This window comes from Astatotilapia calliptera, chromosome 23, assembly GCF_900246225.1.
Source record: "Astatotilapia calliptera chromosome 23, fAstCal1.2, whole genome shotgun sequence".
Lineage (NCBI taxonomy): Eukaryota > Metazoa > Chordata > Actinopteri > Cichliformes > Cichlidae > Astatotilapia > Astatotilapia calliptera.
In genome coordinates, this window is record NC_039323.1 from 30,133,869 (window position 1) to 30,147,916 (window position 14,048).

General features: G+C 39.8%; 1 protein-coding gene across 6 annotated transcripts in view; it reads right to left on the reverse strand.

Moving 5' to 3' along the window:
* LOC113016662 (potassium voltage-gated channel subfamily H member 7-like) overlaps positions 1–14,048 on the reverse strand; it is a 79,796-nt gene that overhangs the window by 48,889 nt on the left and 16,859 nt on the right. For all 6 annotated transcript variants that reach the window (XM_026159656.1, XM_026159654.1, XM_026159655.1 and 3 more), the window contains exon 3: positions 5,288–5,443. In XM_026159656.1, the coding sequence (XP_026015441.1) occupies positions 5,288–5,443 (156 nt within the window). The remainder of the gene's footprint in view (positions 1–5,287; positions 5,444–14,048) is intronic.

A 14,048-nucleotide genomic window follows, 5' to 3' on the forward strand; every position in this document is an offset into this window, starting at 1 on the left:
GCATCAATCTGAAACAGGATGTTTCTAATTTCAGCAATACTGCGGAAATGAATAAAGACAGTCCTACATATTTGTTTAATGTGCATACTGAAGGACATAAAATATACCACAAGATCCTTCACAGTGTTACTGCAGGCCAACGTAATGCACTTTAAAGTAATTATCTGGTTAAAACGGAGGTTGTCTGATTTAGTGACTATCTGAATTTAGAAGTAGGAAATCAGAGCTCATCCAGGCTTTTGTCTGTGACATGCCTGGAGTGTAGTTGACTTGTATCATTTGGCTTCCTGGATAAGTACAGCTGGATATCTGCAGAGCAATTAAATTGAATGCAGTTTTTTCTAATAATTTTAAAAAGTATTGGTCCCAGCATTTAACCTTGAGGAACTCCGTGACTAACTTGTGTGTGAAGAAGAGTCCCATCTAAAAATTAGTAGATTTACATCTACAAATTTGCATACAGGGAGTGCAGAATTTTTAGGCAAGTTGTATTTTTGAGGAATAATTTTATTATTGAACAACAACCATGTTCTCAATGAACCCAAAAAACTCATTAATATCAAAGCTGAATGTTTTTGGAAGTAGTTTTTAGTTTGTTTTTAGTTTTAGCTATTTTAGGGGGATATCTGTGTGTGCAGGTGACTATTATTGTGCATAATTATTAGGCAACTTAACATAAAACAAATATATACCCATTTCAATTATTTATTTTTACCAGTGAAACCAATATAACATCTCCACATTCACAAATATACATTTCTGACATTCAAAAACAAAACAAAAACAAATCAGCGACCAATATAGTCACCTTTCTTTGCAAGGACACTCAAAAACCTGCCATCCATGGATTCTGTCAGTGTTTTGATCTCTTCATCATCAACATTGCGTGCAGCAGCAACCACAGCCTCCCAGACACTGTTCAGAGAGGTGTACTGTTTTCCCTCCTTGTAAATCTCACATTTGATGATGGACCACAGGTTCTCAATGGGGTTCAGATCAGGTGAACAAGGAGGCCATGTCATTAGTTTTTCTTCTTTTATACCCTTTCTTGCCAGCCACGCTGTGGAGTACTTGGACGCGTGTGATGGAGCATTGTCCTGCATGAAAATCATGTTTTCTTGAAGGATGCAGACTTCTTCCTGTACCACTGCTTGAAGAAGGTGTCTTCCAGAAACTGGCAGTAGGACTGGGAGTTGAGCTTGACTCCATCCTCAACCCGAAAAGGCCCCACAAGCTCATCTTTGATGATACCAGCCCAAACCAGTACTCCACCTTGCTGGCGTCTGAGTCGGACTGGAGCTCTCTGCCCTTTACCAATCCAGCCACGGGCCCATCCATCTGGCCCATCAAGACTCACTCTCATTTCATCAGTCCATAAAAACCTTAGAAAAACCAGTCTTGAGATATTTCTTGGCCCAGTCTTGACGTTTCAGCTTGTGTGTCTTGTTCAGTGGTGGTCGTCTTTCAGCCTTTCTTACCTTGGCCATGTCTCTGAGTATTGCACACCTTGTGCTTTTGGGCACTCCAGTGATGTTGCAGCTCTGAAATATGGCCAAACTGGTGGCAAGTGGCATCTTGGCAGCTGCACGCTTGACTTTTCTCAGTTCATGGGCAGTTATTTTGCACCTTGGTTTTTCCACACGCTTCTTTCGACCATGTTGACTATTTTGAATGAAACGCTTGATTGTTCGATGATCACGCTTCAGAAGCTTTGCAATTTTGAGACTGCTGCATCCCTCTGCAAGATATCTCACTATTTTTGACTTTTCTGAGCCTGTCAAGTCCTTCTTTTGACCCATTTTGCCAAAGGAAAGGAAGTTGCCTAATAATTATGCACACCTGATATAGGGTGTTGATGTCATTAGACCACACCCCTTCTCATTACAGAGATGCACATCACCTAATATGCTTAATTGGTAGTAGGCTTTCGAGCCTATACAGCTTGGAGTAAGACAACATGCATGAAGAGGATGATGTGGACAAAATACTCATTTGCCTAATAATTCTGCACTCCCTGTATAAAGATATGCGATTCAGTTCTTTTGCTACCATTAGTGTATTTTAATCACTGTAGTAAAATACTGTGGTCAGCCGTGTTAGATGAGCACAGACACCAGTCCAATTTCAAGATCATTTGACTTTCAGTGGTGCTATTTCTGTGCTATACACTCTAAATCCTGACTGAATCTCCTCAGACTAACCATTCCTTTGCAGATGATCAGCTAACTGTTTGAATACCACTATTTCAATAACTTTTAAAAATAACAGCAAGTTTAGAAATCCGTCTATAATTAAGGATCGATTAAGGACTTTTTAAAATAATGGTTTAATTACCACCACCTTAAAAGTTTGTGGTACATAGCCTGATATTAAAGACAAATGAATTAAATTTAAATTCGATGGATGGATAAAATTGAAGCATTAATGGTGAAACGTCTTTGAGCAGTCTTGTATACGGCTGGGTATTGTCACTGATTTCTAGAATTGATTCGATTCAATTCCGATTCACGATCCACGATTTGATTCAATTCGATTTAAATCTGGGAAATTTTGCCTCAGAGAGCCAGAAATATTATAATTCAGATCAGTACATTTACATATTTTTGTATCTATAAAAAGGAAGCTGACACTTGCAAGACTTTATCAAAGGTGTAAGCATCACAGCAGATGCCTTTGTGTCAAAGTAGCTGAAGAGAAAACACAGAAAAACATGAAGGTGATTTTCCTGGCCTGGGATTTTATAAAATATATTCTGCAGTACATCAAAAATGAAAGAAAACCATTAATCAACATATGAACATTACCTCTGAAGTTACAGCGGTTTTATTAGCGCATTATGCATTTTGCATAATTTTAAAAAGTTTACATTTGTTCAGAAGCCTATTGAACAGCAGAAATGAGGCTTTCTTTTCGGAAGCAAGTAAAAGGAAAAAAAACAGCAGCCGACAGCGCTGTAAACAACGGCAGACTTGTGCGTAACAAGCAAGCGAATAATGCAGAAAACAGATTTTTAGACGGGAAACTGTTCTTGAAGTATACTGAGAAAGAGAGAGAGAGCTGTGCATGAAGTGTGGTGGAAGCAAAACAGCAAAAGTCAGAGGGAATTCATGACGATGTTTTTGTGAAGCATAGTTTGGATCTTTTTTGCTGCTGGTTCGGTCAATATTGTTTGGAGAGAGATGAAACTAACAGCTTTAGAATCAGCGCAAAAAAGGCATAAACACAAAGTGCGGATCAGTTATACTAAAGTGAAATATCAATTATAGCAGACAGCAGCATGTGCAACATTAAGATTATAGTAGGTCTCTAGCAGTGTTGGGTAAGTTACTTTAAATTAGTAACTTAGTTACATTACTAGTTACTTCTATCAAAAGTAACTCAGTTACTTCAAGTTACTCGTTACTTTCAGAGTAACTAGTTACTAGGGAAAGTAACTTTGGTTTTACTCAGAATTCTCTTGTTAATGTGTTGCTTCCGTAACTGGATACCCAGCAAGATTGCCAGTCTTCTAGCTTGCTTACTTGCCACAAGTGCACTGTGCCACCTACCAATAGAAAGGAAAAAATAATGTGCACATTTCCACGAGAGAAATCCCACGCCTGATTCTATCCTAGCCTGCTTTTTACATCCAACACAAAAACTGCAGTCGTGGTGCTTTCGATTGTACTCAGAACTCGGAAATTCTGCCTTCTGAATAGGAAGATGTAGGTAACACCAGACTGCAGATGAGCTGCATACAGAGCTGGACTGGGACAAAAAAAATCGTCCCGGGCATTTTGACCATTATAGGAAAAATCATAAAACCTTTGAATGAAAATAAACGCTGTTGTGACAGTGATGTACACTGTTCTGATGGGATATATGTATCAATCTATCAATTGTTTGTTGCAAGACTCAGATAATTATTTTTTTAAAAGTGAGACATTTTAAATGAGAATAAGAAAGTATTTCTTTGTGCCCCCCTTTCCCTTTTAATGCCCTACATGGACCCCTGGCAACACTTTGCTAGACCCGCCCCTGCACCAGCTGTCAGCTACTTAGAAAAGGATCCTGGTGTTATTTATCTCTCAGAAACAGTTCATAACTTCCCTTCAACTCATTCATGTCACCTAAAAGGTAAACCTGTTTCTCCATCACAGCTCTGATGATTCAGTAAGGACATCTCCTGGTTTCATCTTCATGTTTCCCTCTCATCACATAACCAAACCATATCATGACCAGCAGGTTTACAGCTGTGGCTCCAGCCAACATCAGCTGATACTAGAAATTAATATTAAATAAATTCTAACAGCAGCTGATCAAGCTTAAACGTGCTGCTGTTGTTTACCGTAACATCCGCTGGTTTCCTCTTTCTGGCGCAAAGTGGGCGATAAATAAACAAGAGAGAAAAGCCGATCAGCTGATCATTGATCAGTTTCATGACTGAAGTAGAAACAGGAGAGGGAGGGTGAGAGGATGAGAGAAGAAGAGGCAGCTGTGCAGCGTAAACACAGAATAACTCCAGCTTTGTGTCTTTTTCATTGTAGCTGAAACACAAACTGTGTTCCTTTTCACCTCAATACGAAACGCATGATATTTTCTCTGAATACGAGACGATTCCGTTTTTTACAGGACAGTTGGCAACTCTAATAATTAACCTTATGAACAAAATAAAGTTCAACATCAGTAACATAGCACCACCCAGCTGTATAGAAACTCCGTCATGCTAGCTAGCACGCAGTACGAAAAAGTCAGCATAACGAAAATAAACTCCACCTAAACTTGGTTCATATCTGACCCAGATGGACTGCAGGTTATAACTTCTTACCTGAAGTTCAGTTCACCTGACACTCTCGGACCAGCGGCCGCTTCGGGTCTCTCCTCTTGGCTCCCTTTTCCTTCATCCACCTGCTGGCTTCCACCACTTGCTAATGTTATTGAATCTGTGGAAGCTCCGCGATAGCCACCACACGAAGTAACGAATAACGAGCCTCTCTAAATCCCAGTAACGAGTAACGCGTTCCCGGCTTTGGCATAATAACTAGTTACCGTGCTCGTTACCACAATAATAACGTAGTTACTGTAACGCGTTACTTAATAACGCGTTAGTCCCAACACTGGTCTCTAGTATATTTATATATTTCTAATATATGTCCACCTTTATACGTGTATTATTTCTAACACTATATTTACTTAATGGTACAAACACAACCAGATTTGGGAAACGAATAAAAGCTCCGACCAAATGTCACAGACGGTCGTCTAGCACCGACCTTCTCCTGCCTGGGCCTTGCATGTTTTTACTCACATTGATCAGCTTTAGAAGGTGAGGTATGGTTTAGTCTCTCCAGCGAGTCACTGCTGCCTTCATCCAGGATGTAATCAAAGTTCAGGATGAACATCATGACCACACCCTCCTCGTTCTTCACAGGGATGATATGGGTGGCACAGAGGAAGTTTGAACCTAAGCAAAAGGAAATCACAGTTAGAAAGAGTTTTCTATTTGATTGACTTAACATGTGAGCCAGTGGCAGATACAGAATCTCGAAATTATGAGGCCCAATCAATCTTTGTAATTTTTCAGTCTGAAGCAAAATGGAAAACCTGATTTAAACCCGACATAGCAGGTTTCTAGACATTTTGACCCTGGAGTTTTCCATTAACACCCTTTGACATTCAAGCATCTTATTCCAGATAACGTTGCTCACACAGGCAGGTCTGGCAGAAAAATGAGGGTGAAAAGGTCAACAAGGCCTTTGAGAGGAAACCCACTGGAGCTCAATGATTTTATACATACAGACATGCGGCAAGTGTCCTTCACAGTTCAGTACAGTTGAAACATTGCAAACAGCTTACATCAAACCTAACATTAGCAGATTATTTAAATAATGTATCCCCTTGAATAATTAATAATTTCTTCTTCATGTAACAACCATGAATATTTTCACAGCAGTTCTCATGGAAGGAAAAAAAATGAGGCCCAATTACTAGAGTTGGCAATGGCTTCACAGTGGGAGGTAATTTAATACAACCCTGCTAGCTGCTAATGCCTCACATCTAAATGTTCCTAATTGATCAAATAGGAAAGAGGTGAACAAAAATAAAGCAGATATAGGAGACAAAATTGTAGACCATTCCTACCAGCTGACTTGTCCTAGCTTCAGAAAAAACCCTCAAATAAACAGAAAATATGATTGTTACATTTTTATTTTTAGGTTTGATTCCGTCTTTAATCCTACTCTAGGCTTAAATAGTAATTGAAGTGTTGCCAACATTAGTAAAGCTGTAGTACAGGAGCAATGAACAAAAATGAGATGCATGTTTATGTTTTAACTAATAAACATAGACATTGTTGGAAGATGCTCTCACACACACTAGACTTGAAATCCTGGTATCACTATTAGGCTATTTATAGCTCACCCAGCAGGCACCCAGCCCAGCTTCTGGGGGAGCATAGATGCACTGCTGCTCAAACACCCTAAACTGCGATTCTTACTCTGCCTACAAAAGAATTGTGGATTACCACTCACTTTCTTATATCAGGTTCTCAAATGCTACTGTGCAGCTTTGTAAACCAAAGTAGTTCACAAGGCCTGGTTTTGATTTATGTTTTAGGAAGTCCAGATTTTGCAGGGCTAAGCAATATCCAGGGCCTAACAGTATATCAGTGTCACCATGGGTGGGTTGAACTATTCACTTAAATCTGGGGCGGGGGGTGGGGGGGGGGGGGGGGGGGGGGACGACTACCGTGCCTCCTGTGACTACAGTGTCAACACTGTAGCACTGTAGCTTACAGATAATACAGAACATAAAGTCACAGCAGATGGTTGCCTCTTCTTCACCCTAGTTCTGCCTACTCACTCACAGGGAATGACCAGATTGCTAGTGTTCCCTCTCCAGTTCCGTACCTTTACCTTAAAATGACTCTTGGTGTAAACCGGCACTATATACACACATATACACACTACACTATGAACACAGCATTGACTACAGAGTGAGTATTAAGAGAACAGCATTCTGATATAGCAACTATGACTTGAGGTAAAAAAAAAGAAGCTTGTTTTGAATCACAACTGAAGCAAGCACTTTGGCGACAGTGGGAAGGAAAAACTCCCTTTTAATAGGAAGAAGCCTCCACCAGAACCAGGCTCAGGGAGGGGCGGCCATCTGCTGCGACCGGTTGGGGTGACAGGAAGAAGACAAGATAATCCACATAGTTTAGTTTGCATTCAACATACTTTTTAAAAGCAATTTGAATCAGACTTGACTGTCAATTTTATTCACACGCTCCCCATACACTTATGAAATAACTACCCAGAAGATGGTAAATGGCCTGTATTTGTATAGCACTTTACTTAGTTCCTAAGGACCCCAAAGCGCTTTACACTGCATTCAGTCATCCACCCATTCACACACTGGTGATGGCAAGCTACATTGTAGCCACAGCTGCCCTGGGGCGCACTGGCAGAGGCCAGGCTGTGGGACACTGGCGCCACCGGGCCCTCTGACCACTACCAGTAGGCAACGGGTGAAGTGTCTTGCCCAAGGACACAACAACTGAGACTGTCGGAGCCAGGGCTCGAACTGGCAACCTTCCAATTACAAGACAAACTGCCAACTCTTGAGCCACGATCGCCCCAGAAGAGTTACCAATATGGCTGCCAAGTGGTAAGTCATGCTTCTAGAAGGACTTTGACGTTAGCTAGAGGGATTAAATCCTGACCTACACAAATATACACACATTATTAGTGGAATATTTTGGATATGAAAAGAGTGCATCCAGATATTATTGTGTACTTACCTCATACTGACAGATTCAGTTATTTACCCCAACTTAAAATATGAACTTCAATCAATGACTTTGATTTTAGCTTTCATCTCAGCTCAGATATGTTTGTCATTATAAAAATACAAATGCATCTGTTGTTTTTATCTCTTTAAGCACAAGGAGTAGCACTGACAGTGATAAGCATCCTATAATTTGACTCACTTTGTTTGCAAATTAAAATCTTCTCCGTCTGTCTCCATGGAAACAACTGAGCGCTCCAAAGAAAGTTAAACTCACTGCACCATTCTGTCATCAGTACAAAGTGACTTCAAGATGTTTTTCAAATGATTATCTTTATTCATCTGCCAATATACAGGGTGTTGAAAGAAATTTCCCTTTTATGGCAACAAACAAATGGAATAAATCATTTAGATGGGCATTTAACAGTGTTTCCACTGAAAACACAAACACCACCCAGCCACCTATCATTACATTTTTTCAGTTGTAGTGCTGAAGAAGTGTCTGAAGTTGTACAAATGCACATTTGCATAGACTAACCAAACATGCAAAACAAATCACATGCATGCACACAGATGCCCTCACATGTGCACAACCATACAGTGCTGTGCAGAAGTCTCAAAGCATTCTATCCATCAACGAACAAAATCCAATAAAACTTGCTAAATATTATGTGATGTAATGGTAAATGGCCTGCATCTTCAAACACAAGGCGAACAAAGAGCCCCACACTAAACACACCATGCAGAGATTATATCAAGAGACAAAAGACAGTGAGCCAGTCTAAAATCCAGAGACCTGTGGCACATTTTCCAAGCTTGAATAACTGCACCTGTACCCAGGAGAACTGGAGATGCTCACATCAAATATAGATAGTTATGATTTCATTTTTATGTGATTAGTTGACTATACTATATTATTTTTTAACATACAGTACTTTCCAGTACTTGTAGTAAATTCGTTCACAGTACAGTACAGAGCAGTCTATAAAAGTAGTGCTTGCAGGGACAAAACCCCAGCCTTGAAATGCAATCTATGTGTGTACGTGTATGAGTGACTCTAAAAATAGGCTGCTTGGAATCCATAGGCATTTATAATTCATAAGTGTCAAGTATTATATTCTAGAAAACATAATGGTGACTTGGTGACAATGGCTTTTTTAGGCAACATAAGAATGAGAATGGGTTTAAAGCTGTGTGTATGAAGAAGAATAGAAGAAGAAGAAAGTGATGGGAATTTTATAAAAACTTAAAGTTTGTTAAAAAAATCTATATTTTGTTTATTGTAATAATTTTTCATGTGATCTCATGTCATATACTTAGCAATGGCTCAATTCAAATACAGTTGAATATGAAAAAGACAATGGAGTAGAGAAGTGCTTATAGTTTCTAAGCCATACAGGGGCACAAGGACATTGTGATCTTTTCAAGGTTCAAGGTTCTTTATTTGTCACATGCATAGTTATACAAGTATAACACACAGTGAAATGTAGCCTGACACGCTCCTCGACATGTGCAAAAATTGGGGGGGGGGGGGTGTAGAGGAAGAACATTATATATATATATATATATACATACATATAGTATATACACTGGGTGAATGTGCAGTAGTAGCAGCAAGCAGGTGAATTCTGTACATTAATATGAATAGACATCTGACTTTTTGTCATTACTTCAGTTGACGCATGTGTTACTTGGAGCGGAGTGACCAGTTTTAATATGGGTTTAGTATTAGTTTTAAACCTGCATAAAAATAATAATTCTACATGAACTTCTTTTCCCTCTATCTCTTCTGGTCATTACTCCTTTACTCCTTCATGTCTCTTAAATCCAGACTCCTTTTTTTTCTGTTGGTTTATTCCCCTTAGTCTTTATTTGCCTGCTCTCGTTCTCTGCTCCTGTCTCTGCATGTCTTTCTTCCTGAGAAGAAAGAGAGCTGCCCAGGTTCTCTGCAGGAAGGCCACCTGACGCATTATAAACGGACAGATCAGAAAGATTCCCGACACTGCTGCTGATGCAAATTTCTGCCCATCTGCCTGTGTATCCTGCCTCAGAGGAGTGTGACAGGCAAACACAGATACACATACATGCATGCACACACTCACACAAACAGAAATAACATTTACATTTCTTGCGTGCACACTGGCAGTGAGACAGCCAAGCATGCGCACAAAAACGCTAATGAGGTCCACAGATCTCGGCTCAGCACACTCTGAAACAGCCACAGACAGACACTGGCTCACACACATAAACACACACAGTCACTCACACACAGCCTGCCGGCAGCATTAATTAGCAGAATGTTCTCTGTCCAACTAAATCTAATACGCAGGCAATGGAGCTGCTTTACATGGTGCAGTGTAATGAGAGAGCACACCTTTGAAATTCTCTGACTAAAACAACTTTAGTCAGAGAATTTCTGACCTGAATATTTATAAGCAAAGCAAGCACAGTTAAATATCTCCATTTAATAGATCGGGTGCCATCTCTACTGCTTTAACAACAGATTTAGAATTGAAAAAAAAAATACCCTTCAAACTTAAAGAAAGTGTGTGACTCAGCATCAGCCCTCCCATGACACAAATTTACAGTCATGGATGGATGAAGTGAAACAGAAACACAATCTGTTCTTTTCTAGTCTCTAATCCTCAGAGAATGGTGGATGGAGGAAAGTGCTGACACACAGTTCATGTAAGTGGCAAAGAATCTCAAACTTTGGCAAGGTGAAAGTGATCTAATGCGCACAAAACTGCCTATCATCCCCATAAACAAGATTCTTGAGCCAAACTGGAGGGAATTCTATATATATAAGCAGCGTGATAAGGCTACTGCTTTGCTAGTGTTGAAACTGCTTGGTGTGTCAAGGTCAAGCCTTAAGCCTGAGAGGAAACGTGGGTCTTATTCATTGAAACATTTTCCACTCAACTTCATTTCCTCGCTGACAGGGTGCAGTTAGGAAGCTACCTGGATTAACAGAGCTACCTAGTAATCTTTTGCTAGACAGATGGCTCGGCAGGATGGCAGCACAGTGTGTTACCAAGTGTATATGCAGACTACGCCAAATCACAGCATGCTCTTTAATATTTTCAGACCAAAGCCACATTGTATAGCATTATCATTTTTGAACATAACTACTCTGGTACAGTGGGGAGTCAGTGTCCATTCTGATAAAAACACAAGATTAAAAAAAAAAAAGGTAGTTCCAGTCATGCAAAGTCACCTCCATGCCAGTTTTTGTACTTGATGTCTCTCCAGTATCCTAGATGACTGGTCCAAGCAAAGACATTACTATGAAATTAACACAACTGTGCATGAGATAAAACCGGCATTCATCTCAAACACAGTGGATAAAAGTTGATATTCTACATAACAGACACGTTATAGACACCTTTTAGTACACAAGACTCCCGGGAACCTTAATTTGACCTCAAGGTTTGGACTAACAACAGGAACACTAATGGAGCTAAGGACAAAGTTCAGATGAGGGTAGTGTCTTATATTGCATTGATACACCAATGACCAACAATTCCAACAATGTCCTTTCATTACAGAGCTATCCAATACATGTCTCTGTTCAACACAGTTCTCTCAGTCTGTGCCTCACTGCCATGATTCTCTTTCTCAACTTACATTAATTACACCATCAAAGGTTGTGCCAGTTCAAGCTCATTTTAAGCTTGAGGGATCACTGCTCTGCTCTGCTGAAGGGCATTACCTCCAGCCGAGCAGAGCTTTGAAATATCTTTCAAGAAGCTTGGAGCTCTTTTCCTGAAGCCTACTTAAAGAAATTACAAGAAAGCTTGCGTAAGATATTTCAGGCTCTATTGAAGAATAAAGGTGGGCGTTACAACTTATTGACTTTCATAATCTCATTAGAATTGTGCAAATTCTTTTTTTCCTTATATATTGTATTTCTATGCATGTTTCAATTAATAATATCCCATTTCCCCTATTTCCCATTTTCGTAGCAAATCATTAAGAAATTAGGGATATCTCAAGATTTTTTCATAGTATTTTATAGTGTAAAATTTTTGTTTTATAGTGTAAAAGACCTGATACTTTAATTATATTTAGTGCTGTACAGGACATGAGATGTCATTGTATTAATTTCACCAATTAAAGAAAATTTACTGATTTCTTCAATTTTGGTTTCAAAAAGAAAGAGAGTTGGCAGTTCATTGGTAAATGACTTGTCAGCCAAGCAGGCAGTAGAATTATCTTAATCCTTAATGTTTTCTTGGCTGTTTATCTTAGCCTGCTGAGGAAATAACCTGAGTAACCTGTAGGAGTGTTAACCCACTACTGAAATGGTAGCTGTTCAGTTAAACCCTGGTTGAAAAGTTATAGCTCCAAAAAACCAAGATGGCAATGGCCAAAACACAAAACCCAAGGCTCAGCAGAGGTCAACAGTCTACACTACTGGAAGAAATATTCAATTTTCTTACTGAGGTTTTGCAAACATGTGGTGACAAATAAAGCCGAAGTTACATAGGCCTAGAGATTAGTCTGTGACCAGCTACCAGAAACCACTGATCATGAGGGAAAAATTTGTGTTCCCTAACTATTTGCTGGAAGTTGATGACAGTCATTGGAAAAATAATTGCTAGAGCCCTAGTCAGCGGTCAGCAACCCCCTGAGTTTTACCTCTCACTGGGAAAAATGTGTTGCACAACTCCACAACTATTTTCGATTGCTTTGGTCTCTAGGACACTGCTGTGGTCGCAGTTTGAAGGTGTTGGACTTTTCCACAAGCACTGCACAGCTATTCCCTGAGCTGTATGGAAACTGTGAATCTGCAAACTGGAAATGAAAACCATTTGGCTTCAAAGTGAAAGTGTCTTTTGAAACATGCTGGCTGCAGGCACAACTTTTACTTTAAAGAATTGAATTTTTTCAAATTCTACTTCTACTGAGCTAATAATTAGTGAGTATTTGCAGACCAACATAAACAACCATAGGCAGCTGTGGCAACTGGCTAGTAGCCAAAGTAGTCAAACAACATCTTATTTTCCACTAGCAAAGTTTCAAGATAAAGTAGTCCTCTTAGGCTACGTCCACATTAACACTAAAACGGTGTCTTCGTCTGAAAATACTCTGCGTGCACCAGGGGCGATTTTTCAGTCTTTTTCTAATTGCCCTGTCATAAAATGTAATATTTCACATATAACTGAAGCCTGTAGAAACTGAGATGTGGCTCTTGGGTTGTTTGCAACTTCTTGAGCATTGCTCATTCTGAACAAGGGTGATGCGCAAAGCTGTAGTAAAAAGTATTGATGGAGATGTACAGAGAAGGTCAAAAAGAGGTGCTCTGTCTTTGTGGATCTAGAGAAAATTAATAATAGGGTGCAAAGAGATGAGCTGTGGCTGTGCTTGAGGAAGTCAGGAGTGGCAAAGAAGTATGTGAGGCTGGTACAGGACATGCATCAAGACACTGAGATATAGTGGGATGGGATTACATCAGAGCTGCCCTTCTTGTTCGCAATGATGATGGATAGGTTGACAGATACGATCAGGCAGGATTCTCAGTGGAATATGATGTTTACCAATGACATTGTGATCTATAGTGAAAGTAGCGCGCAGACGAGAGCCTGGATAGGTGGAGGTTTGCTCTGGAGAGAAAAGGAATGAAAACCAGTGGAAGCACGACAGAATATGTGTGTGTGAATAAGATATGGGACAGGTGGAAAGGTAAACATAGAAAGAGTAGAGATAGTGAAGGCAGATGAGTTTAAATACCTGGGGTCAACCATACAAACCAATGGAGAGTGCAGAGGTGAAGGAGAAAGTGCAGGCAGTTTACCCTGCTGATATGAGTGTCAGCGGTGATTTGTGAGAAAAGGATAGCAGCAAGAGTAAAAGAGAAGATTTACAAGATGATAGTGAGACCTAATATGACATATGGATTGGCGACAGTAGCACTAACAAAAGACAGGAGGCTTGGTTGGAGGTGACAGAGCTGAAGATTATGATTGACACTGGGAATGACCAAAATGGACAAGATCAATTTCATGAAGAAATGAGTACATCAGATCGACAGCTCAAGTTGAGTGTGTTGGAGAAAAGTTAGAGAGGAAAGGCTGTAATAGTTTGGACATGTTTGGACAGGCATAGTGGTCATATGGGACAAAGCATGGTAAATATGGTGCTACCATGAAAAGAGGAAGATGCATGGATGTGCACAACATTCAAATGAATAAAAGAAGGATATGAAGAGGGTTGGTGTGATAAACAATTTGCATAGCTGAACAAAATCCTGGTATCTTTATTATAAAAAAAAAACAACA